Source organism: Loxodonta africana, chromosome 13 (genome assembly GCF_030014295.1).
Source record: "Loxodonta africana isolate mLoxAfr1 chromosome 13, mLoxAfr1.hap2, whole genome shotgun sequence".
NCBI lineage: Eukaryota > Metazoa > Chordata > Mammalia > Proboscidea > Elephantidae > Loxodonta > Loxodonta africana.
In genome coordinates, this window is record NC_087354.1 from 40628859 (window position 1) to 40652626 (window position 23768).

General features: G+C 40.7%; 1 protein-coding gene and 1 long non-coding RNA gene across 4 annotated transcripts in view; one reads left to right on the forward strand and one right to left on the reverse strand.

The window, feature by feature from the left end:
- Positions 1–23768, forward strand: part of PTPN9 (protein tyrosine phosphatase non-receptor type 9) — a 93813-nt gene that overhangs the window by 59163 nt on the left and 10882 nt on the right. For all 3 annotated transcript variants that reach the window (XM_064267255.1, XM_064267254.1, XM_023552925.2), the window contains one exon: positions 13438–13531. In XM_064267255.1, coding sequence (XP_064123325.1) covers positions 13438–13531 — 94 coding nt within the window. The remainder of the gene's footprint in view (positions 1–13437; positions 13532–23768) is intronic.
- Positions 9106–23768, reverse strand: part of LOC111751622 (uncharacterized) — a 37783-nt gene continuing 23120 nt past the window's right edge. Inside the window, exon 4 of the long non-coding RNA XR_010317390.1 lies at positions 9106–11867. This is a non-coding gene — a long non-coding RNA (uncharacterized LOC111751622). The remainder of the gene's footprint in view (positions 11868–23768) is intronic.

Sequence of the window (23768 nt, forward strand, 5' to 3'; positions counted from 1 at the left end):
GGCTTCTTTTGTTGCTCTCTGTTTGTTCGAGTTGTAGGGTTAATGTTTTGCTTTTGACCCTTTCTTCTTTTTGGATGTGTGCATTTATTACTATAAATTGACCTCTGAGCACTGCTTTTACTGTATCCCAAAGGTTCTGGTAGGGTGTGTTTTCATTCTCATTTGATTTTGTGAATTTCTTTATTCTGTCCTTGATTTCTTCTATATCTCCATAGTTTTTCAGCAAGGTGTTGTTCAGTTGCCATGTGTTTGATTTTTTTTCCTTTTTCTGTTATTGATTTCTACTTTTATAGGTTTATGGTCAGAAGAGATGCTTCATAATATGTTGATGCTTTGGATTCTGTTAAGGCTTGCTTTATGGCCTAATATGTGGTCTGTTCTGGAGAATGTTCCATGTGATTGGAAAAGAAAGTATACTTGGCTGCTGTTGGGTGGAGTGTTCTATGTATGTCTGTGAGATCAAGTCGGTTGACAATGGCATTTATATCTTCCGTGTCTTTATTCCGCTTCTTTCTGGATGTTCTGTCCTTCACCAGAAGTGGTGGGTTGAAGTCTCCTACTATTGTGGAGTTGTCTATTTCTCTTTTCAATGCTGTTAGAGTTTGTTTTATGTATTTTGGAGTCCTGTTGTTAGGTGTGTAAATATTTATTATGGTTATGTCCTTCTGGTGTATTGACCCTTTAATCATTATATAGTGTTCTTCCTTAATCTTTGTGATGTATTTTGCTTTAAAGTCTTATTTTGTCAGAGATTAATATTGCCACTCCTCCTCTTTTCTGATTGTTGTTTACTTGATATATTTTTTTCCATCCTTTGAGTTTTAGTTTGTGTCTCTGAGTCTAAGGTGTGTCTTTTGTAGGCAGCATATAGACGGATCGTGGTTTTTTAATCCCCTCTGCTACTCAGTCTCTTTATTGGTGCATTCAGTCCATGTACATTCAGCATAATTATTGATAAGTATGAGTTTAGTGTTGTCATTTTGATGTATTTTTGTGTGTGTGTGTTGATGATGGTTTGTTTCACTTAATCTTATGTGCTGAGTCATTTTTCTTTATGTATTTTCTTTTCATCTTTTTCATTGTTGTTGATTTTGTATTTGCTGAGTCTTCATGTTTTTCTCATTTTTTATTTTGACGTGTAAGATTGTTAGTTTCTTTTGTGGTTACCTTAATATTTACCTCCATTTTTCTAAGTTTAAACCAATCTTTTATTTCTTGATATCGCCTTGACTTCTTCTCTGTATGAAAATTCTATGACAATTATTTAGTCCCTCTTTTTTGTTTTAATGTTGTCATCTTTTACATATTGACGACTCTGTTCTCCTATTTTCAGTGTTTTAGCTTTTTTTAAAAATAATTTTTATCGTGCTTTAAGCGAAAGCTTACAAATCAAGTCAGTCTCTCGCATATAAACTTATGTACACCTTACCACATACTCTCATTTACTCTCCCCGAGTCAACCTGCTCCCTCCTTCCAATCTCTCCTTTCATGACCACTTTGCCAGTTTCTAACCCCGTCTACCCTCCCATCTTCCCTCCAGACAGGAGATGCCAACATAGTCTCAAGTGTCCACATGGTGCAAGTAGCTCACTCCTCATCAGCATCTCTCTCCAACCCATTGTCCAGTCCAATCCATGTCTGACGAGTTGGCTTCGGGAATGGTTCCTGTCCTGGGCCAGCAGAAGGTTTAGGGACCCTGGCTGCCGGAGTCCTTCTAGTCTCAGACCGTTAAGTCTGGTCCGTTTATGAGAATTTGGGGTCTACATCCCACTGTTCTCCTGTTCCCTCAGGGGTTCTCTGTTGTGTTCCCTGTCAGGGCAGTCATCGATTGTGGCCGGGCAACATCTAGTTCTTCTGGTCTCAGGATGATGTAATCTCTAGTTCAGGTAGCCCTTTCTGTTGTTAATCTTTTGTGTATCTGTTTGTTGTCTCTCTGTGGATTCTTGCAACCTTTTAAATTTGTAATTATGCTCTTGTATAACCTTCTTAAGTTGCTCTGTTGCTTTGTCCACGTGTTCCTTGGCCTGGTCTGCGTTTTGCCTGAACTCCTTCCTGACCTCTTGAAGAGCTCTGTATAATAATTTTTTGAATTCCATCTCCCATAATTGCAAGACCTTCTCTTCCTTTGGGACATTTCTTAGTTCTTTGTTTTGGTTGGTCACTTGCTGAAGCCATCATGGTCTGCTTCTTTATGGGATTCGATATTGACTGTTGTTTCTGAGCTATCAGTAAGTTATGATATTTATATATTTTATGTTTGCTTACTGTGTCCTACATTCTCGTTTTATTTTGATATGCCCAAATAGGCTGGTAGTGTTAGCTACTTTGATTATTGGCGTCTTTGAAGCTCTCGTCTCCTGTCATCAGGTACTTAGAGCTGTTACTAGGTATGTAAGCCCAGAAATCCATTTACTTTTCTTGTATGGATTCAGCTCAGGTGTCCAGGTTGTTGGTCATTGCGTGTGTGGTGCAGGCTCTCACCTACAATCCTAGATGGTCAGGGCTATGTAGGGGTGATTGGAGTAGGTACAGGTATCTGGCTGTAGTAGGAGGTTATGTGCTGAGCAAGGTAGAGGGCTGAGGGCTGCCCCTGAGTGCCTGGGTAGAAGGCATATCCCTGTTGCCTAGAGTGTGTAGGTGAGTAGGTTTTGCAGCCAGACTTTGGGCACCCAAAGGTGTTGGCTGTAAAGACTGTGAGGCACCACTTATTCTCAGACACCTGTTGTGGGTGGGTAGGTGGAATGGGTAGAATCACCAATCCTCAGGCCCCTGATGTGGGTAGGTGGGGACTGTGCTTAATGGGCAGGACAGTGTCAGATGTCACAGATATGCCACTCCCCCTTAGCTGTTGCAGTTGAAAATAGGTTTCAGGTATATACCCTGTTGTATTATGCTAATGAAGACCTACACAGTTGAAATCGGCCCACACAGGTCTGGGCAGAGGTGAAAGGCATTCAGAGCCTTTGCCTAGATGAAGGGGCTGTGCCTGCCCTGAGTTCCCAGCTTAGGGGAGTTGGCAGGTTGTTTTTTCCTGTTTGCTAGTTTGTTCCCTCTCCAAAGCTGGGAGAATGACTTGGGTACAGCTGGGTCCTACTTCCAGCCCAGGGGGTGTGGCCGCCACTCAAGCTGGACCTTGACCAGAGCAGAATAGGGAGGGGGCGAGTAAATGGGAGAGAGGTACTTTCCAGAGGGGAAAAGGGTTTTTTTTGGGTAGGTTAGAGGCTTGCACTTAACTTTCATAGATTTAGCGCCGCTTCTCCCTGCTTCCAACTGCTTGTGCAGACTCTCTGCCACTTGATTTCTCCCAGGGTGGAAAATGCATCCTGAGTGCTGCTGTTTGCCTCAGCCTGTGTGCTCCAGCTGATCCAGCCTGCAGGTTGCTGGCCAGGTCAGGTCTGGCAAATCCTCCCTGCTCCTGAACTGTTTCTCCCTCCCCCTGTCACTCAGTCCGACTCCTCAACTTTGTCTTTGATGTTCAGGACTCCTAGATTGTCATATACAATTGATTCACTGGTTTTTGTGGGTCTTTGTTGTAAGAGGGACTACAGGAAGTGTCTGACTACTCTGCCATCTTGGCCCGTCTCCCCCACCATGGTCTTGAAGGAGCCCTGGTGGCACAGTTAAGCAGTTGGCTGCTAACGGAAAGGTCGGCAGTTCAAACCCACCAGCCCCTGTGTGGGAGAAAGATGTTGCAGTTTGCTTCTGTAAAGATTACAGCCTTGGATACCCCACGGGGCAGTTCTTTTCTGTCCTTTAAGGTTAGGATTCACTCAACAGCAACGGGTGTTTAGTCTTGAATCAAGGAAGTTCCATGAAATAGGGAGGACTGCTAGGCTGCTCCAAGCGGCAGGCACACTTGTCCTGGGGATTCCTGATCTTGCTTTGGGTGCTTCTACAGTTACCTCCTACTGTGATGTGATGTCTTTGTAGCTCTGGTGGCATAGTGGTTAAGAACTTGGCCGCTGACCAAAAGTTTGGCAGTTCGCATCTACCAGCTGCTCCTTGGAAACCCTATGGGGCAGTTCAGCTCTGTCTTAGAGGGTTACTATGAGTCAGAATCAACTGGACAGCAGTGGGTTTTTGGTTTGTGAGGTGTTTGAGATGTAATTTCTACCATGATCCTACCCCCTTCTCCATTAAAAAGGTAGGCTTGGATTATCCTCTTGGCATCACCCAAACCACCTGTTGTGTTACAATCAGAGAACATTTCCCAGTCCTACCTCTTTATTGAATGAATGAACTTCCCCTCCCCCTTTGGAGTTAGAATCCAGAATCCTCATCATCTCTAGGCCTCTGTCTATTACCAGGTCCCAGTAGAGCTACATACACAGAACAAACTATGTCTCCTTGGAATTCTGTATTATAAAGTGCATACCAAATATTCCCTATTGCTCAGCATTCCAATGGATCAAGACTCTTTCCTTCTTATTTTTCTTTCCCCATACCACTAAAAAAAAGGTTTTTTGTTTGTTTTTGTGTTAAATTTTTTATTTTGAGATAATTGTAGATTCACATGCACTTGTAAGAAATAATACAGAGAGATCCTGTGGTACCCTTTCTGCAGTTTCCCCCAGTGGTAACTTCCAAAACTATAGTACAGTATCACAGCCAGGATATTAACATTGATAGAGTCCACTGATCTTACTCAGATTTTCCCATTTTTGCTTTGTGTGTGTATATTTAGTTCATTGTTATTTTATCACATGCATAGGTTTTGTGTATCCGCCACCACAGTCAAAATACAGAAGAGTTCCATCACCACAAGGATTCCTTGTCTTGCCCTTTTGTAATCACATTTACCTCCCTCCCACCCTCTCCCCACCTCTAACTCCTGGCAACAATTAATCTGTTCTCTATTTCTACAATTTTGTCATGTCAAGAATGTTATATAAATGGAAGCATACACACTACCTGCTCTGACAGGGATCACAATAGGTGGTCCTGGACAGAGCTGGAGAAAAATGTAGACAAAATTCAAACTCACAAAGATAAGTCTTATTGGTCTGACAGAAACTGTAGAAACCCTGAGAGTATGGCCCCCAAACACCCTTTAACTCAGTACTGAAGTTGCTCCTGATGTTTACCCTTTAGCCAGAGATTAGACAGGCCTATAAAACAAACAACATACGTAGTTTACCCATGTATATAAGATTTAATGGGCAGAGCAGCCCAAAAGCAAAGACAAGAAGGCAGATAGGGACAGGAAAGCTGGACAAATGGAAATAGGGAAACCGAGATCGAGAAGGGGAGAGTGTTGATACATTGCAGGGTTAGCAACTAATGTCACGAAACAACTTGTGTATTGTTTAACGAGAAACTAATTTGCTGTGTAAACTTTGACCTAAAGCAAAATTAAAAAAAAATCATACAATATGCAACCTTTTGGGATTGGCTTTCTTCACTCAGCATAATTTCCTGGAGATGCGTGTAAGCTTTTGTTCGTATCAATAGGTCATTTCTTTTTATTGCTGAGTAATATTCCATAGGAGCCCTGGTTAAGAGCTTGGCTGCTAACCAAAAGATCGGCAGTTCACATCTACCAGCTGCTCCTTGGAAACCATATGGGGTAGTTCTACTCTGTCCTATAGGGTTGCTGTGAGTTGGAATCCACTCTGTTGCGTCAGGTTTGTTTTTTTTTTTTTTTTTTAATGTTCCATAGTATGAGTGTACCACAGTTGAGTTAACCATTCACCTATTGAATGACATCTGGGTTGTTCCCAACTTTTTCTCTTATGAGTAAAGCTTGTATGAACATTCGCGTACAGATTTTCAGTGAACATAAGTTTTTATTTCTCTGGTATAAATACACAAGAGTGCAATTGCTAGATCATATGGTAATTGCTTGTTTACTTTTCTAAGAAACTGCCTAGCTGTTTTTCAGAATGACTGTACCATTGTACATTCCCATCAGCATTTGGTGTTGCCACTAATTTTTATTTTAGCTATCCTGTTAGGAGTGTAATGGTATCTCATTATGATTTTAATTTGCATTTCCCTGGAGCCTTGGTGGCACAGTGGTTAAGAGCTCGGCTGCTAACCAAAATGTCAGCAGTTCGAGTCCACTAGCCGCTCCTTGGAAACCCTATGGGGCAGTTCCATTCTGTCCTGTAGGGTCACTGTGAGTCAAAATCAACTTGCTGGCAACGGGTTTGGCTTTTGGTTTGGTTTAATGGCTAATGATGTTGAACATCTTTTCATGTGCTTATTTGTAATCTGTATATCCTCTTTGATTAAATATCTTTTGATGTCTTTTGTCCATTTCTAATCAGTTGCTTTTCTTTTGCTTTTTACTGTTGTTTTGAGTTCTTTGTACATTCTAGATATTGGTTCTTTGTTGGATATATGATTTGTGACTATTTTCTCTCAGTCTGCAGCTTGAACAGGGTCTTTTGTGAAGCAAAAGTTTTTAATTTTGATGAAGTACAATTTATCAATTTTTCTGGATCATGTTTTTGGTGTTAAATCTAAGAACGCTTTGCCTAGCCCCAGATTCTAAAGATTTTCTCCTGTTTTTTTTTTTTAAGTTTCATAGATTTATGCTTTACATTTAAGTACATTATCCATTTGTAATTGACTTTTGTATAAAGTATAGGGTTTAGGTTGATATTCATTGTTTTTTTTGTCTATGTAGTGCAGTGAATTACTTAATACGGCCTTTTTAGCCATGCATGGTATTGTAGCTCTCATAGTGCTTGGGTGGGACTACGCAAATAAGGTGTTTGTGGTTCACCGAGGGGATTGGACAGCCTGCTAATAATGCAAATAAGTTTCATAGAATCCTTGCAGGGGTGGGACCATGCAAATAAAGTGTATGGAACCGTAATGAGGGGATTGGTCAGTTTTGCCATCCCACTGTACTTAAAAGAGCACCAATCCCAAAGCAGAGAAGGGACCTCACTACCACCAAGAAAGAAGAGCTGGAAGTGGAGGGTGGCCTCTGAACCCAGGGTTCCTACACTGAGAACCTCCTAGACCCAGGAGACAGAGAGCTGTAACAGTGGAGACTCCACAAGACAGCGAGAAAAGCAGTGGCAGAGAAATGGTGGCAGCAGAACTAGGAGATTGGCAGGAAATGAAGCAAGGTGACTATTGTAGGTGTGCTGACCCACGGGGTGAGAGAGCTGAGCACCTTCAGGCAAGTGTCTTGCTGGCAGGATGGGGTACCTCTGGGCACTTATTGGCCGAGCTAAAGAGCTTTGTAACACTTGACCAAGCAGGGCACAGGCCAGGCCCAACAGGGGGCTGAGAGGACCGAGAGGAGTCTCCTGAGGGGACTGAGAGGAGCCCTCCATGGCCGAGAGTAGCTGAGAGAGCTGTCCTGCACTGAAGGAGGGAGATTTTGCCTACATGCTACCTGACCTTGATCCCAAGTTATAATCTATTATTTTCCTAATAAACCCCATAACCTGTAAGTATGGTCTGTGAGTTCTTTGTGGCCATTGCAATGAATTATCGAACCCAGCAGAGAAGTAGAGTGCTGTGGGAGGGACAGCTGGTGTCAGATTGGTAAAAAGATTCGAGAGTTGGAGGTATGTTTGACCTCTACCTCATAGGAATCAGCCTTGGGCTGTTGTTGATGAGGTGTGAAGTTAGAGGAGGTTTGACGCTCCTACACCATTTTTGCAGCCTATGGATGTCCATTTTCTTTAGTACCATTTATTGAAAAGGATATCCTTCTTTTATTGAATTGGTTTGGCTCCTTTAAAAAATCAGCTAGGCATATTTGTGTGGGAAGGGGAAGGTTTTTAAAGTACTGAAAAGTACAGAGTATGACACAACAAAAAACTGTTTCTGTTACCAGAATTGCCATTGACAATTGTTAATTGTCAAATTTTGCCTTGTCTTTTTTTAATTATATAAAGGAAAGAATCCATTAGAAATCCCTTCTAATTCTCACCCTCAGTTCTCCCCACTCCAGAAGCAGCCTTCTAGTCAATTTTGTTTATACTTTTACGTATACAGCATTTTTATGCAAATAACACGTGCTTCCTACAATTGCAGACTCCCAGCAAGGTATTTTCATAAACACTGCTATGCCAATTTTTTTTTTACATGTTGCTGAAAAAAACAAAACTAGCATAGTGTGCTTACAAAAATACCTCACAGGAGGAGGGCACGGTTTGCAAACAGTTATAGAAGGCGTACATTATTGTGTAATATTACAGTAACAATAGAGTATTATTTTACATTGGGGAATCATTGTAAAATTTTTTTTTTTGCTTTCAGTAATATGGAAATCCTGGTGGTGTAGTGGTTAAGTGCTACAGCTGCTAACCATAAGGTCGGCAATTCAAATCTACCAGGCGCTCCTTGGAAACTTTACAGGGCAGCTCTGCTCTGTCCTATAGGGTCGCTATGAGTCAGAATCCACTCGAAGCCAGTGGGTTTGGTTCAATAATATATGCAAATACTTTAAGAAAATCAAAGAGCGCTAAAGATAAAAGCAGCAACAAAGTAAAACAGTAGTCCTGCTTCACTCCCTGTAGTTGGGGGGATTAACTAGTAAGCAAGTTATACACAGGCCTGTGGGAAACAGAGGACACACAGGTTTAATGTGTTTACTTGCTGATCACATGGGTGAAATTGTGCATTACAGATAAGTAAGTAAGCCTGTGTATATATTACTTATTGGGTAATCCGCCCCTGCCTGTTTTCAACTCTTGTAGCTGTTCTGGTATTTCTTTCACAACTCTAAATAAAATGCTTATACTAATCTTTACTGATTTGTCTACTATAAACATTTATTGATCTGTTATGATAAGTGAGCATTTGGCTCTTATACCAAGTCTCCACGTTCCTTTTGACTATCTTTCCAACAAAATTAAATCACAATTTTCTATTCTATTAGAAGTCGGAGTTTATATTATTATGGCTATATAAGAATTTTTTTGCTGCAGAGCTAAGTGAGGTTCTGTAAAATGATCAAATATATTTAATAATGTTATCAGTTCCCTTTTTATTTCTTCTGGTGTAACCTAATATTTTTCATTTGCTTTTAATTTTTTACATACCTATTTGTATTTTTTCCTATATGCTTTATTGGATTTATTTTATACTGTCATTATTATTTTTCAAGTGGTTAAATATATCAGATAATCTATCAATTTCCTTTTTTTTTTTTTTTGGTCTGGAGACCTCACTTCAGAACTTTTTGGTCTTTTATTCCAGTATAAACTGTAGTTGTAGTTGAATGAAAACTCCTCAGCTTTCATTCTGCAATTTCACCTCCTCACTTTCCTTTGTTGAATCCTGTTTCCTGGATCTTGTATCTTTTTCATTCTTTTAATAAATTTCTCTTTTGCTAGAACATAGAATTCTACGTTAGAAATAATTTTACCTCAGAAGTTTTAAGGCAACACCTTTCAAATTACTATCAGTGCTACTAAATAATCTGATGTTATTTTTTTTCCTCAAGCTTTGCTAATCTATATTTCCCCCTTCTCTGGAAATCTCTTTCTCTTTCTGTTCAAAAATTTCACATTGATGTGGGTCCATTTTTCATTCATTATGTTGGATGCTTGTTGCTTTTTTTAATCTGAAGACATGTTTTTCAATTCTAAGAAAATTTTTACTTTTTTTTTCATACTTTATTTTTTTACATTATGTCATTTCTTTCTCTCTGGAATTTCTGTCAGTCTGGTTGGATCTCCTAGAGCAGTTTTCCTAAGGGGTGAGGTAGCAAATAGTTTAGGTTTGTGGACCTTACAGTTTCTGTTGCATGTACTCAACTCACCTATCATATTGTGAAAGCAGCCATGTACAGTATGTAAACAAATGAACTTAGCTATGTTTCAGTAAAACTTTAAAAAAACAGGTAGCCAGGGTGTAGTTTGCTGACTCCTGTTGTTGAACAACTGTTATATTTTCTTAACTTTTCTCATATTTTTTTTTATCACTTTGACTTTTTGTCTCGTGTTGTGGGAAATTTCCTTAACCTTTTATCTCCTCTACTCAAGTTCTGGAAACCCTGGTGGTGTAGAGGTTAAGTGCTGCGGCTGCAATTAAAAGAGGTCGGCAATTCAGATCCACCAGGCACTCCTTGGAAACTCAGTGGGACAGTTCTACTCTGTCCTATAGAGTCGCTATGAGTCAGAATTGACTTGTATTCAAGTTGTTTAAGATATCATTTTCAATTTCCAAGAGCCTTTTCTTGATTGTTCATTTTTCTGTAGCATCTGTATTAATTATCTAGTGCTGCTATAACAGAAATACCACAAGTGGATGGCTTTAACAAACAAACTTATTTTCTCACAGCTAGGAGGCTATCGTTGTGTGCCATCTAGTCAATTCTGACTCATGGCAATCCTATAGGACATAGTAGAACTGCCCCACAGGGTTTCCAAGACTGTAATCTCTATAGAAGCAGATTGCCACATCTTTCTGCTGCTGAGTGGCTGGTGGATTCAAACTGCCGAACTTTAGTTAGCAGCCTAGCGCTTAACTACTGTACCACCAAGGCTGCTGGGCTCCAGCACCGGGGGAAGGCGCTCTCTGTCTGCTCTGGGAGAAAATCCTTGTCTTAGCTTCTGTAACCCTGGCATTCCTCCATTCCTTGGTGATCTCCACATGGCATCTGTCTTTCCCTCCTTTCTGGTTGCTTCTCTGTGCCTAATCTGTTCTTTCTGTATCTCAAAAGTGATTAGAGAGGCTGTGGAGAGATTGGAACACTTGTACACTGCTGGTGGGAATGTAAAATGGTATAACCACTTTGAAAATCGATTTGGTGCTTCCTTAAAAAGCTAGAAATAGAACTACCATACGATCCAGCAATCCCACTCCTTGGAATATATCCTAGAGAAAAAAGAGCCTTTATACGAACAGATATATGCACACCCATGTTCACTGCAGCACTGCTTACAATAGCAAAAAGATGGAAGCAACCAAGGTGCCCATCAGCGGATGAATGGATAAACAAATTATGGTATATTCACACAATGGAATACTACATATCGATAACGAACAATGATGAATCTGTGAAACATTTCATAATGTGGAGGAATCTTATGCTGAGTGAAATTAGCTGCAAAAGGACAAATATTGTATAAGACCACTATTATAAGAACTCGAGGAATAGTTTAAACAGGGAAGAAAATATTCTTTGATGGTTATGAGATAGGGGAGGGAGGGAGGATGGGAGAAGGGTATTCGCTAATTAGATAGTAGATAAGAACTACTTTAGGTGACTGGAAAGATAACACACAGTACAGGCGAGGTCAGCACAACTGGACTAAACCAAAAGCAAAGAAGTTTCCTGAATGAACTGAATGTTTCAAAGGCCAGCGTAGCAGGGGCGGGGGTTTGGAGACCATGGTCTCAGGGGATATCTAAGTCAATTGGCATAATAAAATCTATTAAGAAAACATTCTGCATTCCACTTTGAAACGTGGCGTCTGGGGTCTCAAACGCTCTCAAGTGGCCATCTAAGATACGTCAATTGGTCTCAACCCCCCTGGAGCAAAGGAGAATGAAGAACACCAAGGACACAAGGTAATTACAAGCCCAAGAGACAGAAAGGGCCACATAAACCAGAGACTACATCATCCTGAGACCAGAAGAACTAGATGGTGCCTGCCTACAACCGATGACTGCCCTGACAGGGAACACAACAGAGAACCCCTGAGGGAGCAGGAGAGCAGTGGGATGCAGACCCCAAATTCTTATAAAAAGACCAGACTTAATGGTCTGACTGAGACTAGAAGGACCCGGTGGTCACGGCCCCCAGACCTTCTGTTGGCCCAGGACAGGAACCATTCCCGAAGTCAACTCTTCAGACATGGTTTGGACTGGACAATGGGTTGGAGAGGGATGCTGGTGAGGAGTGAGCTTCTTGGATCAGGTAGACACTTGAGACTATGTTGACATCTGCCTGGAGGGGAGATGAGAGGGTAGAGGGGGTTAGAAGCTGGTGAAATGGACATGAAAAGAGAGAGTGGAGGGAGGGAGCAGGCTATCTCATTAGCGGGAGAGCAATTGGGAGTATGTAGCAAGGTATATGTAAGTTTTTGTGTGAGAGACTGACTTGATTTGTAAACTTTCAGTTAAAAGCACAATAAAAATTTTAAAAAAGTGATTAGGTCTAAGACCTACCCTGCAAGGTGTGACCTCATTAACATAACAAAGAAAACCCTATTCCTAAAGGAATTATATCCACAGGTGTAGGGGTTAGAATTCCAATACATATTTTGGGGAGGACACAATTCAGTCCTTAACAGTAGCCTATTCTTGTTTTATATATAAGGTGCCTCTCTTTTCTCATGGAGGATATTAGTTATAGCCTTTTTAGAAGTCCTTTTCACTTACTCTCTTCTGTTTTTTTTTTTTCCTGTGCATTTGTCTTTTATTTCTGTGTTGGGAGCTTGCTTTAACTATCTGGAAATCCTTGGCTATCAGTTCACACTTAAGAGATAAAAAATAGGCCCTTAAAAACTACTAGGAAGCTCTATTTGTATGGCTGATTAAAATTGGGATGATAAAACAGCTACCTAATCTTGCTGATGTACTGTTGCAAATGACAGAATTGTTTTGTCTTGGGCTATTCACTTTCTCCAAAGAATTCTATCTCCTTCCTGGTGTGGTCCAAACGTGGATTAGAGTGTAATAGGAGCAGAATGGGGAAAGGGGCAGGAGTCTCACTGTTTGTCATGCAGATTTTACGTATCTCCCTGTGTTTAGCCTTGTGCCTCATCAGCCTTCCAGTCTGCGGGAGTTCTCCAGCTGAGTCAGTGTACTTCTCTGCAAGTATCTCCCTGGGTCCTAGCTTCCTGTGCTTAGCCGAGTCAGCCAACCCTATCCTCTGCTTTCTCTTTGTCAAATATGAGTTGAAACCTCTGTCTGCTGATGTCTCTGCTGTTACTTTCTTTGTACTTTTGGGTTTATACCGATTAGTTCCTTTATTGTCATTGTAGTGAGGCTACTGGATAGATTGAAGTAAAACATTTGCCAACCCGCCATGTTAAACTGGAACCTGAGATTTATCTTTATTGTCTTCGGAGAAATGAGTAGTAGAAAAACTTATTGGCAGCTAGATTTATTTATTTATTTTGGGGTGCTATACTTCATTTCTCTCTTTTCTTTGGAAGGGAAAGATCTTTATTTTCTCTGATTATAATAGTAATAAGGAGCCCTGGTCGCACAGTGGTTAAAGTGACCAACTGTTAACGGAAAGGTCAGCGTTTGGAAACCTCCAATGGCTCCACAGGAGAAAGATGTGGCAATCTGCATCCGTAGAGATTTACAGCCTTGGAAACCCTATTGGGAAATATCTTTATTTTATCTGATTATAAAAGTCATACATACCTGTTATAGAAAATATTAAATGATACGGAACTACGAACGGCAACAGGTTTGGTTTTGGTGTTTGCACTGCCAGACTTTGTACATCTGCAGACACACTGCACCCACTCTTTATTCTAGCTTGTCTGTTTCCTTTCCTTCAGGTCACCAGGAAACCTAGAGAAGAACCGCTATGGGGATGTACCCTGCCTGGACCAAACTAGAGTGAAGTTGACAAAACGAAGCGGCCATACTCAGGTAGATGAATGCCATCTTTTCAGGTATACCATTCCAAAGTGAAGCTTACTAATACAGCAGAAGAAAGAATACAGGCCAAAAAGATAAGGTTTGAGTTTTGATTTTGCTGTGTACTAGTCTGTCACCATAGGCAAAACCCTAACCATCCATCTCACAGCACTATAAAAAAAAACCCTATATATATACAGCAGTATAGTGGGAATTAAATGAAAGACTGTATGTGAATGCTGATCGCACAAGGTGTGGAATATTGTAGGTGCTCAGTAAATGTTAAATTATTTCTCCTTATGGTCCTTAGTTGTAAAATGATAGCCATCTAGTCCAGCTCAGTTGGTGAGTGTGTATGTGTATCAGTACAAGGCAATTCTGACTATAAGTGACCTCTCATTTTCCCATCTAGAAGACCTGAAAAAAATTTTAGCTAGCTGGTGTATAATAAATGTCTAGGGACAGAAATGAAATGGTTAAATGAGTTTTATATTATTTAATGTATTAATTTGATTTTATTCAAACTGTTCACATGCACCTTTAACATCTGCATCTTTGTCATCGTTTGAAACACTTTTGAGTCAATCTAATACAGTTCTCCAGAGCACATCATTCTTAATTTCTTTTTAAGAATATGGTATTGTCCCTGGAAAGTTTATTCCAAACCAAAAAAATCTATTAGCATAACTAATTTTAGGATAATTTTTTTCGTTTAATTTGTCATGCATTTTATGCATCCTTTATAGTGTAATCATTTACTTATTCCTTTATAAAGTGCTCTTTAATGTAATTTATTTATAACAACATCTAATACTTGGAATTTTGAGGTCAATGGTATTAAAGAAATAGGTATTAAATTTCTTTTCCTTCTGGTATACCAGTTCTGTATGGTTACTTCTATAAGCACACACACACACACACACACACACAAAAACCACCATCAATTGAGGTTCCTGTTCAAGAAAAGAAAAATTTGGAAATGCACCTTTAATGTGACACACATTGTATTGTTGTTGTTATGTGCCCTCGAATCAGTTCCTGCTCATAGCGACCCTGTTTACAACAAAATGAAACACTGCCTGATCCTGCGCCATTCTTAAAATCATTGCTGTGTTGGAGTCCATTGTTGTAGCCACTGTGTCGATCCATCTCGTTGAGGGCCTTCCTCTTTTTCACTAACTTTACCAAGCATGACGTCCTTCTCCAGGGACTGGTCCCTCATGATACCATGTCCAAAGTACATAAGACAAAGTCTCGCCATCCTCACTTCTAAAGGGCATTCTGGCTGTACTTCTTCCAAGACGGTTTTGTTCATTCTTCTGGCAGTCCCTGATAAATTCAATATTCTTCACCAACACCATAATTCAAAGGCATCAATTCTTCTTCGGTAGTCCATTGTCCAGCTTTTACATGCATATGAGGCAATTGAAAATACCCTGGCTTGGGTCAGGCGCATCTTAGTCCTCAAGATAACATCTTTGTTTTTTAACACTCTAAAGAGGTTTTTTGGAGCAGATTTGCCCAGTGCAATATGTCCTTTGATTTCTCGACTGCTGCTTCGATGGGTGTTGATTGTGGGTCCAAGTAAAATGAAATCCTTGACAGCTTCAGTATTTTCTCTCTTTATCTTGATGTTGCTTATTGATCCAGTTGTGAGGAATTTTGTTTTCTTTATGTTGAAGTGTAATCCATACTGAAGGCTGTAGTCTTTGATCTTCATCAGTAAGTGCTTCAATTCCTCTTCACTTTCAGCATGCGAGGTTGTGTCTTCTGCATATCGCAGGTTGTTAATAAGTCCTTCTCTAATCCTGATGCTTCATTCTTCTTCATATGGTCCAGCTTTTCGAATTATTTGTTCAGCATACAGATTGAGTAAGTGTGGTGAAAGGATACAACCCTGACACACATCTTTCCTGATTTTAAACCATGCCATATCCCCTCTTTCTATTTAAACAATTCCTCTTTGTCTGTGTATAGGTTCTGCATGAGCACAACTGAGTTTTGTGGAATCCCCATTCCTCACAATGTTATCCGTCGTTTTTTTATGATCCACACAGTCAAATGCCTTCCTATAGTCAATAAAACACAGGTAAATGTCTTTCTGGTATTCTCTACTTTCATATCCCTCATTCCACATCCTCTTTTGAATCCAGCTTGAATTTCTGGCAGCTCCCCATCAGTGTACTGGTGTAACCACTTTTGAATGATCTTCAGTAAAATTTTACTTGTGTGTGATATTACTGATATTGTTTAAAAATTGCCACATTCTGTTGGATCACCTTTTTTTGGAATGGACACAAATATGAATCTCTTCCAGTCAGTTGGCTAAGTAACTGTCTCTCGAATTTCTTGGCATAGACGAATGAGCGCTTCCAGTGTTGCATCCATTTGTTGAAACACCTCAGCTGACATTCTGTCAATTCCTGCAGCCTTGTTTTTTGCAAATGCCTTCAGCACAGCTTTGATTTCTTACTTCCATACCATTGGCTCTTGAGCATATGCTACCTGCTGAAATGGTTGAATATCAATGTCATAGGTTGAATTGTGTCCCCAAAAAATATGTGTCAACTTGGTTAGGCCATGATTCCCAGTATTGTGTGATTGTCCTCCATTTTGTGATTATAATTTTATGTTAAAGAGGATTAGGGTGGGATTGTAGCACCCTTACCCAGGTCACATCCCTAATCCAATGTAAAGGGAGTTTCCCTGAGATGCAGCCTGTACCACCTTTTATCTCTGAAGAGATAAAAAGGAAAGGGAAGTGAACAGAGACGGGGGACCTCATACCACCAAGAAAGCAGTGCCGGGAGCAGAGCTTGTCCTTTGGACCTGGGGTCCCTGTGGGGAGAAACTCCTAGTCTGGGGGAACATTGATGAGAAGGCCACCAGAAAGAGAAAGCCTTCCCTGGAGCTGATACCCTGAATTTGGACTTTTAGCCTATGTTACTGTTAAAAAAAAAAAAAAAAAAAAAAAAATTTTTTTTTTTTTTACTGTGAGGAAATAAATTTCTCTTTGTTAAAGCCATCCACTTGTGGTATTTCTGTTTTAGCAGCACTAGGTAACTAAGACAGTCGACCAAGTGCTTCTCCCCCCACCCCCCCCACCCCCCGCAGGAACTAGGATGGAGCAACTTGCTTTTTTTTTTTATCTTTAGTGTCCTTTAGGTGAAGGTTTGCAGAACAAATTAGTTTCTCATTCAGTAATTTACACACAAATTGTGCCACGACATTGACTACAGTCCCTGCAATGTATCAGTACTCTCTCCATTATAATTCTGAATTCCTCATTTCCATTCATCCTACTTCTCAGTCTTCCCTTGCCTTGGTCATTTGTGTTAACTTCCTCCATATTGTGTATTGCTTTTCCTTTCACCAAAGTTAACACTATTAGTGATTTTCCTTCCCTCCTCCTCCCCTCCCTGGTAACTATCAAAGAATATTTCTTTCAGTGTGTAAACCTTTTCTTGACTTTTATAATAACGGTCTCCTACAATACTTGTCCTTTTGTAATTGACATATTTCATTCAGCATGATGTCCTCCAGATTCATCCATGTTGTGAGATGTTTTATAGATTCATCATTATTATTTATCGTTGCATAGTATTCCATTGTGTGTATATACCACGGTTTGTTTATTCATTCATCCGTTGATAGGCATTTAAGTTGTTCGACCAGTTCTTTTTGGTATAATGGCTCTGTGTATTCCTTCGATCTTAACTTTTGACGCTTCCTGCATCATTCAATATTTTGCTCCTAGAACCCTTCAACATTGCAACTCGAGGCGTGAATTTTTTCCTCAGTCAGCTTGAGAAATGTTGAGCGGGTTCCTTCCTTTCAGTTTTCTAAACCCAGGTCTTTTAACATTCACTATAATACTTTGTCTTCTCGAGCTGCCCTTTGAAATCTTCTGCTCAGCTCTTTTACTTCATCATTTCTTGCGTTCATTTTAGGTATTCTGTGTTCAAGAGCAAGTTTCAGAGTCTCTTCTGACATCCATTTTGGTCTTTTCTGTTCTGTCTTTCTGATGATCTTTTGCTTTCTTCATGTATGATGTCCTTGATGTCAGTCTATACCTCATCTGGTCTTTGGTCATTAGTGTTCAATGCGTCATATCTGTCCTCCAGATGGTCTCTAAATTCAGGTGTGATATTCTCAGGGTTGCACTTTGGCTCTTGTGGACTTGTTTTAATTTTCTCCAGCTTCAACTTGAACTTGCATATGAGCAATTGATGATCTGTCCGCAGTTGGCCCCTGGCCTTGTTGTGCCTGGTGATGTCAAGCTTCTCCATCATGTCCTTCCACAGATATAGTCAGTTCGATTCTTGTGTATTCCATCTGGTGAGGTCCACGTGTATAGTTGCTGTTTGTGTTGTTGTAAAAAGGTATTTCCAACGAATAGGTCATTGGTCTCGCCAGATTCTACCATGTGATGTCTAGTGTCATTTCTCTCACCAAGGCCATATTTTCCAACTACTGAACCTTCTTCTTTGTTTGCAACTTTTGCATTCCAATCACTAATAATTATCAATGCATCTTGATTGCATGTTTGATCAATTTCAGGCTGCAGAAGTTGGTAAAAATCTTCAGTTTCTTCATTATAGGGACTTGGTATAAAAGGTTATCTCTCTTTTTGTAGGATAATTTTTGGAAAATATTTTTGCCTTGTATTTGGGCATATATGGTACATGAGTCGGAACTCTAGGATCATGGTTTCAATTTCTCTGGACCCTACCATTTCAAGCCCCTAAATTGAATTCATAGGCCTTCCCAGGACTCTTGGCAGAGGGTTTTCCTGCAGGAACATTGGCTAAGAGTCTGGATAAGGGCAAATTCATCGGCATTACTGAAATGGTCTGAGCTAGTATATGCTCTTGATTGGAGTATAGTAGTTGAGGTTGAGTTCTGGAGTCAGAGATCGCTGGGTTTCATTGCTTTGTTCACTTTTTTTGTCTCCAATATCTAGAGTAGTACCTGGCATATATCAGTCAGTAAATATTTGGAATGAATGAGTGAATCCCAGTGTACCAGGATATTGTTCTAGTCAACCTATAGCTTATCTGAAGATTACTGCCTAAGTTGTAGTCCCTTTCATTACTGCAAATATTGGCAGAGTCTTTATTTCCACAATAAGTGAAGGATCTGTCTTGGAAGAGTACAGCCAGAATGCTCCTTAGAAGAAAGAATGGCGAGGCTTCGTCTTACGTACTTTTGACATGTGATCAGAAGGGACCAGTTCTTGGAGAAGGACTTCACGCTTGGCAGGGTAGAGGGTCAGCAAAAGAGAAGACAACGCTCAACGAGATGAATTGACACAGTGGCTGCAACACTGAGCTCAAACATAGCAATGATTGTAAGGATGGCACAAAACCAGGCATCGTTTCATTCTGTTGTACCTAGGGTCGCTCTGAGTTAGAACTGACTCAATGGCACCTACAACAACAATAAGTGAAGGATTTAGGTTTGCTAGTGAATTGTTCTCAGATTTACTTCTTGAATTTTAGAGCTGTTAGTCACAGTTTCTATTAGCCACGACCCATACCATAGTATACTTATTTGTTTCACCCAGCTATTTCAATTTGCCCCAAGTCTCAACTTTATTTCTGAGGTCATTTTCAGTTTTAATATTTGACGATTCTTGTGAAATTGCTGATTTTAATTCAAAGTGTTCTCAGAGACAAGGATGCTGACAGCTGGCATTCTTAGTTATAAAGAAATAAATCATCTCCTTTAAGGAGGTCACATTTCTTTTCAAAGCATGAAGATAGCTCCTGGGGTAACAGCATATTTATCACATATATAGTAGTGTTGGGAACCTTGGGGGCGTAGTGGTTAAGCGCTACGGCTGCTAACCAAAATGTTGGCAGTTCAAATCTGCCAGGTGCTCCCTGGAAACTCTATGGGGCAGTTCTGCTCTGTCCTGTAGGGTCGCTATGAGTTGGAATCGACTCGACAGCAATGGGTTTTTATAGTAGTGTTGATCGGCTTGTACTAGTAAATCCTTAGTACTTTTTTATGCCATCTCTCCTCAGTCCTGGGAGGATATCCTATGTGAGTGTGCCAGACTGAGCACAGGATGGGCTTTGGCTAGCTACGAGAGGACCCTGGATGGAGAAGCTTGGCTGGGAGTGAGTGAGGCTTTTAGCTTGCTGCGTCAGTTGCAGGTGGTCCAATGGTTCATTAGCTCAGTGAGGCTTTCTGAGTCAGAGTAGAGCACTAGTAGTACAAGGTCAATACTAGCTATTGTGGGAGGAGGGAAGAGCAGGAAATTCTTGACTAAAAAATTAGTGTACTGATAAATTGGTAGACTGACTGGCTAATGGACACATATCCAAGTAACATGGGTTTGTCCATGAGATGGAGGTATCTTCTAAGAGTGGCTCTGAAGTGCTGAACGTTCAGACAGACCTTTCTTGAGTGGAGTGAAGGATGGCTTTTCCCCAGTGTGCCGACCTCCCACCTCCCTGCCCACTTTGCTTTTCAGACTGTTTTTCTGTCTGTCCTCCCACTATCCTCTACACCCATCTCTATTTGTCCTAGCTGATGGATACGATCAGGTAGTTGCACTATGTCTTAAAACCGTAGCTACATCAGTGTTTCTCTCTTACCAGCCTGGATTAAAGGATGCTGGCAGAGATCTTGTGAGTAGGTATAATAAAAAAATGTTGTTGAAGTAAGACTAAAGACACTGGGAGCTAGAAGGAGACCTCCAGAAGATAGGGAGTCAGCAGCTGATCAATGAGATGCCTCTGAATTTGGCTGGATGTTGCTTTGAGTTAATTCAGGAGGTAATGGAGCCTGGGTGCTCGGCCCATCCTGTTGATGGTTCTAGGTATGAGATATAGCTTGCTTCCTGTTCAAGTCACACTTTGCCTTTTGTGTGTGGCAGGATAGACGGTGTGTTCCTGCTCAGGTTGTCTCGCTTGCCTCCCTTTCCTCCCTGTGCTACTGTGCTGAAAGTTCTAATGGACTCCTTTTTTTTCTTTCTTCCTTTTTTTAGTTGTGGTAAATATATACGTAACAGAACATTTGACATTTCAACAGTCTTCCCATGTACATTTCAGTGACATGAATTATGTCCCTCATGTTGTTCATCCATCCTGCTTACCTGTCCCAAATTACACCATCACCCTTAACAGAAGCTCAGTGTCCCCTAAGCATTGAGTCCTCCTTTTCTCTCTTTCTTGCCCTTTTGCCCCTGGTAACCACTAATAAACTTTGGTCTCTATACACTTGGCTATTGTAGATATTTCATGTAAGTGGACTCCTTTATATATGTATATTTAATAGCTTATTAAGATACAATTCACATATCCATTTAAAGTTTTAATATATTCACAGAGTTGTGTAACCATCACCACAATCAACTTTAGAACATTTTCAGAACTCCAAAAAGAAAACCCCGTACCCTTGGCAGTTATTCCCAATTTCTCTTCCAACACCCCCGCCCTCAGCCCTAGGAAACCCAAGAACTTATTTTCTATCTCTATAGATGTGCCTCTTCTGGACATTTCATATAAATCATATAATATGTAGCCTTTTATGTCTGGCTTCTTTCATTTAGCATAATGTTTTCAAGGTTCACTCGTAGTGTGTATCAGTTTTTTATTACTTTTTATTGCCGAATAACATTCCATTGTAATGGTATACCATTTTTTTTTAAATCCATTCACCAGTTGAAGTGTTTGGAGTGTTGCCACTTTTTGGCTACTATGAATATTGCTGCTGGGAACATTGGTGTACAATATTTTGTATGGACATATGTTTTCAGTTCTCTTGGATATATAGGAGTAGAATTTCCGGGTCATATAATAACTGTTTAGCTTTTTGAAAGCTGCCAGACTATTTTTCAAAGTGGCCACACCATTTTACACAACGACCTACAGTATATATGGGTTCCAATTTCTCTACATCCTTGCCAACACTTGTTATTATCTGTCATATTGATTGTAGCCATCCTAGTGGGTGTGAAGGGAGCCCTGGTGGCATAGTGGTTAAAGCACCAGCTTGCTAACCAAAAGGTTGGTGGCTCAAACCCACCAGCTGTATCCAAAAAACACAAAATAATAAATGTTGGAGAGGCTGTGGAGAGATTGGAACACTTGTACACTGCTAGTGGGAATGTCAAATGGTACAACCACTTTGGAAATCAATTTGGCACTTCCTTAAAAAGCTAGAAATAGAACTACCATACGACCCAGTAATCCCAATTCCTCGGAATATATCTTAGAGAAATAAGAGCCTTTACATGAACAGGTACATGCGCACCCATGTTTACTGCAGCACTGTTTACAACAGCAAAAACATGGAAGCAACCAAGGTGCCCATCAACAGATGAATGGACAAATAAATTATGGTATATCGACACAATGGAATATTGCGCATCAATAAAGAACAGTGATGAATCGGTGAAACATTTCATAACGTGGAGAAACCTGGAAGGCATTATGCTGAGTGAAAGTAGTCAGTTGCAAAAGGACGAATATTGTATAAGACCACTATTATAAGATCTTGAGAAACAGTTTAAACTGAGAAGAACATACTCTTTTGTGGTTACGAGGCGGGGGAGGTGGGAGAGGGGTATTTACTAAATAGATAGTAGACAAGAACTACTTTGGGTGGAGGGAAGGACAACACTCAACACAGTGGACGTCAGCACAACTGAACTAAACCAAAGCAAAGGAGTTTCCTGAATAAACTGAATGCTTCTAAGGTCAGTGAAACAGGGGCAGGGGTTTGGGGACCATGGTTTCAGGGGACCTCTAAGTCAATTGGCATAATAAAATCTATTAAGAAAACATTCTGCATCCCTCTTTGAAGAGTGGTGCCTGGGGTCTTAAATGCTAGCAAGCGGCCATCTAAGATGCATCAATGAGTCTCAACCCACCTGGGTCAAAGGAGAATGAAGAACGCCAAGAACACAAGGTAATAACGAGCCCAAGAGACAGAAAGGGCTACATGAACCAGAGACTACATCATTCTGAGACCAGAAGAACGAGATGGTGCCCGGCCATAACCGATGACTGCCCTGACAGGGAACACAACAGAGAACCCCTGAGGGAGCAGGAGAACAGTGGGATGCAGACCCCAAATTGTCATAAAAAGACCAGACTTAATGGTCTGACTGAGACTGGAAGGATCCCAGTGATCATCGCCCCCAGACCTTCTGTTGGCCTGCTACAGGAACCATCCCCGAAGCCAGCTCGTCAGACATGGCCTGGACTGGACAGTGGGTTGGAGAGGGATGCCGGTGAGGTGTGAGATACTTGGTTTGGGTGGACACTTGAGACAGTGTTGGCATCTACTGCCTGGAGGGGAGATTCGAGGGTAGAGGGGCTTAGAAGCTGGCAAAATGGTCACGAAGAGAGAGTGGAAGGAGGGACCGGGCTGTCTCATTGGGGGGAAGGTAATTGGGAGTATGTAGCAAGTTGTGTATGGGTTTTTGTGTGATAGACTGACTTGATTTGTGAACTTTCACTTAAAGCACAATAAAAATTATTTAAAAAAAAAAAAAAAAACACCCGCTGTGAGAAAAAGATGTGGCAGTCTACTGCTGTAAGTCTTTACAGAAGATTAAAAATTTATAGCCTTGGAAACCCTATAGGGCAGCTCTACTCTGCTGTATAGAACTGCCCTATAGGGTCACCATGGTTTGGAGAATTGACTGGATGGCAATGGATTTGGTTTTGGTTTTAGTAGGTGTGAAGTGGTATCTCATTTGATTTACATTTCCTTGGTGGCTAATGATGTTGAGAATGTTTTCATGTGCTTATTGGTCATTTGTATATCTTCTTTAGAGAAATGTCTTTTCAGACCCTTTGCTCATTTTTAAATTGGGTTATTTGTCATTTTATTATTGTAAAAAGGGTATGGGGGCAGTGTCTGACCTCCTTCAACTTCATAATGGGGAAGGAGACTCAAGATCAACAGCGCAAGGCTTGATCTATGAAGCAGGGTCAGACATGCCTCCTCTGTCCGCTGTCTTTACCAATTCTGACACCACCCATCCATCCCACTCTCTTATTTCTCTGGTGGGTTCAGTAATTCATTGCAGTGGCCACACAGAGCTCACAGACAATACTCACAATTATGGGGTTTATTAGGGAAGTAACAGGTTACAATTCAGACTCAGGAACACTCAAGGATACAGTTCTTCCATCAGGACAGCCTCTTTGCAGTGGTGCCCGAAGGCATGCCTCTCCCTGGCCCTAGGCTTCTGCCCAAAGGCACTCGGCTTTCTCCCTCCTGGGGG